This window comes from Bidens hawaiensis, unplaced genomic scaffold (genome assembly GCF_021521415.1).
Source record: "Bidens hawaiensis isolate Kalapana, Puna unplaced genomic scaffold, B.hawaiensis_p1.1 tig00004774_1, whole genome shotgun sequence".
In the NCBI taxonomy this organism is placed as follows: domain Eukaryota; kingdom Viridiplantae; phylum Streptophyta; class Magnoliopsida; order Asterales; family Asteraceae; genus Bidens; species Bidens hawaiensis.
The window spans coordinates 973,896-977,960 of NW_027491298.1; the positions used below are offsets into that span (position 1 = coordinate 973,896).

Consider the following 4,065-nt stretch of genomic DNA (forward strand, 5'->3'; position numbering starts at 1 on the left):
AGCAGTCAAAACAACCATTTTCTAAATCAGCCATTTTGACCTGTACCCATTTTGACCCGAACACGTTCTGACCCCTACCCCCTCCCTATCCTGCCATTTCGCCTAGTATAGTTTTCACCAAATGTATGGGAAACAGGGGTAGCGCAAAAGGCATGCTGGTTAGGCTTATATTATTTATTCTCTAGATCATTATGAACGTGTGAATTATTCGTCATCGTATTCCATAACAAGCTTTTATGTTTGCATTTTGTTATTAATGTATCATGTATGTTATATAATATTGCTAAGAAGACATGCATAAGAAAAGGAAATGAAGTCAGCTTCTTTAAGAGATGATTTTGAAGCTGTTATGTTTGGTGCTATGCTATTCCAGTTAGTTTTTCGTTCATTGTGTGTCTATGTTAATCTCAGGTGACGCAAAGATTTAAAACCTGGCCAATATCTCAATTGTTTGCAGTTTGTTATCTTGTCATTTCTGGACTACTTATGTATGGGAGTGGCTTTGTTTGTTTATATAACTAGCTTGATTCTGTAGTATTAAAAATATGAAACAGGTACAAAACATGCAAACAAGAAATGGCAATCTTCATTTAAATAAAAGAAACTATTACAAATCTTTAGGTACACGCCTTATAACATGAAGTACAGAAACTGTTTTAAGTTTTTTGGTAAAGAAATATGAACGGTTTTAAGGAGAAGGATGCAAAAGGCAATCACGCCATTTGTCAATAAACAGCAGCTCATCAGGATTCAAGCTTGGGAGGTTGCGAACTTGAAGGCTATTGATTATCTGCATGGTCTCACCCAGAAGCTGGGCTGTTGTATGTACATTCGCTTCCCTTTTCTCTATGACACTCGTGTGGCATTCAATTAGAATGACTTGGGTAAGTTAGTGAGACAAGCAGCTAATATGTCAGAGATCATCGATGATAGTTGCCCAAACAGATCCTCTTGGCTAACCTGGTCTATGTCGGCATGGTGGGAAACTAGGATCGTTTGGCTGATCCGGTACATTGAGTTGGCAGAAATCGAGGTGTAGAGTGAACTATCATCTGAACCATTCATATTCTCAGTGACAATGTATTCAGCTGTATCACTGAACCGTTGAACAATCTCTTTTGGTGTATTTACTTGATGAGCAGGGCTGGGCAACTTGTATCCTAGCCATTTGTGGTAAACTTCAATTTCTAGCCACAATGTTCTAGCAGCCTTTTGAACGATCGCATACTCGCCTGCAGAATTGAGGGTTTCTTCCACATGTTTGACATATGTAAGACCTTCACTCACACTTCTTAGCAACCTATCAACCATATTGTTTTGGATGCTAGGAAGAGATATGGCAATGGCTGTCAGGGTTACTATCGGTAAGCTCCAGCAGTCCATATATTTCTCTTCAGTTATAGGTGGGACTTGAGGTTCATCATACTTTCCAACTCCTGCAAAACCACTAGATTCCTCGAGAAGCATCATAAGATAGTTAGGCTTCTGCTCTTCAGCCTTTTGGATCACATGGTTCAGAGATTCAGAAATGCTTTTCAATGTTCTCTCAGCAAGCTCCATATCATCTTGAAGTTGCAGAATATACGGGCTGAGATCTATATTATGTTGTAGGTGATCAGGTCTCTCTACCAACACACTATTTGAAGCACTGAAGATGACCTTTAACCATTTCCAGCATTGAAAACAACACATGGCACCAATTACAAAGAAAATCGGGATCAGTGTTATCATCTTACATGCTATCACAACCATCTTCTGGATTTTGATACAAAGATTCAAAGTGAGGATCTTTAGTTCCTGGATGAAAATCTTGCATTTGCGGCTACTGAATTTGAAAGGTATGCTACTCTGTTTCCAGTCAGATAACTTTAAAGACCCTTATATGGTTCTGAATCCATTTTATGGACAATTTAAACCTTAAAGATGCAAAACATCTAGAAAGAGGAGCGACCGTACCCAATATTACTCCGGTAAATTGGGTTATAAGAATTACGACAACTGACCACTTATAATCCGACCCGCAGTCCATCATATCTTCTCTTGTGTGAAGCATGGTAATAACATGTAGGGCAGTGCTTGAAACACAGATTACTCCAGAAGCAGAGGTTGTTGCAGTGGAAACAATCATAAATTGGGGGCTGCCGGTTCCTGCCATGATCCATTGGTTGCTCACATGATGCTTTAGCTTCTCAACCATTGCCTGTTGCAAATCTACATCCTTCAAAGCTGTTTCATGTCCTGCTTTGTATTTAGATTCTAATATTTGTTTCGCCTTTATAATCATTAAACCCGAACATGTATGTATCATCAGTGACGCAAGTAACATAGCCACATACAAGTTTGCAATTAACCAAGTGTTGTAAGTTAATCTACTGAAAACAAATTTATTATTATCAGGAATAAAGCTGGAAACCACACCGGTTCCCATTTGAATGCATACATTGACAACCAAGGTGATTACTAGAATACCCAAAGCTATGATGGTTGTGAGAAGTTCCTTACTGTCCATGGTTGCTAGAGAAGGCAATAAATTAGCCATCATGGTGCACATAAATGCCATGCTTCCCAGCTTTGCAGCCTGGTCTACACTCTTTGGCATTGAGTTATTTAGATCCATGGGTAGCTTCATTGCGACAGCTATGACAGTGAGGGAAACGGCATTGAGAGTAAAGTATTTACATGGAAACCATAGTTTTTTGCTTTTGAAACCATGAATTAGATCTGCCACCATTGGTAGGATGCAGAAAAGAGAAGCTATTGCAATATATATCCCAATCCACACCATTGGTTTACTGAACTGGTTTTGTTCATTTGACTGGAAAAAGGACGCAGCCAAGAAATTTTCAACAATTTGTGGAGGGCTACTGCAATGTGACTTCAGATCATCCAGAAGTTGGCTGACTGTGCCCATCCCGATCAAATACACTATTATATATGTTCCCTCCAAGGAAAGGAAAGGTGAAAAGTGGTTGTAAACAATATGCTTGCCACAAGTAATGTTTACTTAGATGCTATACTATGATTGCCTTAAATAAACAATATGGTGCTCTTTAACTTTTACGGTGGCCGCATGAAATTTCCAGCCACTTTCTACCAAGTTCAGTGTAAGGATCAATAAGAAAATCCAGGACCGATGTTATATGGTGGATTAAAAAATTGATACTTGGAAGATGCCAAAAAAATAAAAACGTACATCATTTCTTGTCAGTCGTACATGCTTTAATGCACAAGCAATGAACTTGTTTGGGATTATCGACTAATTAAGCTCTATCAGATTTAAATATGATGATCGGCCTTCTGGAAGAGAGAGTAAGATCAAATCAACGTAATACATACGGTTTATTGTGAGTTGTGACCACATCCAAGTAAGTGACAACAAATAATAGGAATTAAGAAACTACATGGGACTTTCTCAGAAGCAAAGTATATGAAATGTTAATGTTGAAAGTGATATCTGAAAACTTTGATACAGCTGACGTAGTCAACGCTAGCTTGAGCCCATGTACTACACAGTTTTTATGTTCGTAAAGCCACATAACAAAAACAATATCAATTTATGTTCGACCGGACACAAATACTAAAACGAACATGATTTTGTAGTTTGTGCTTGTTCGCTAAGAAAATGAATGTGTTCGTGTGTGTTTATGCTGGTTCGTTAATAATTTTAATGAACCGTTTACGAATGAACATAACTAAACATGTACTACAAAAAATTAAGCAATAGTGGCGAGTTTTTTAGTATACGTTTAGTTATGTTCATTCATAAATAGCTCATTAAAATTATTAACGAACCAGCATAAACACACAAGAACTCATTTATTTTCTTAAGAACAAACACAAACTACAAAATCATGTTCGTTTTAGTATTTATGTTTAATCGAACATAAATTGATGTTGTTTTTGTTATGCGGCTTTACAAACGTGTAGTACGGGGGCTCAAGCTAGTACAAATTGATGTTGTTTATATAGCCTTGACTACGTCAACTGTATCAAAGTTAAGCAATAGCGGTGACAAAAGTCACCGCTAAAGGTGCCAAAAGTCACCGCTATTTACTCGTTGATTGA

General features: G+C 37.7%; 1 protein-coding gene across 1 annotated transcript; it reads right to left on the minus strand.

Annotated features, from left to right (window-relative positions):
• Positions 1-870: 870 nt before the first annotated feature.
• LOC143628035 (uncharacterized) lies at positions 871-2,911 on the minus strand. Its single transcript, XM_077097719.1, has 2 exons — positions 1,967-2,911; positions 871-1,848 (listed from the first exon to the last, which is right to left on the minus strand). Exons 1-2 carry the CDS (start codon positions 2,909-2,911, stop codon positions 871-873), a joined length of 1,923 nt encoding a protein of 640 aa, XP_076953834.1.
• Positions 2,912-4,065: the final 1,154 nt, after the last annotated feature.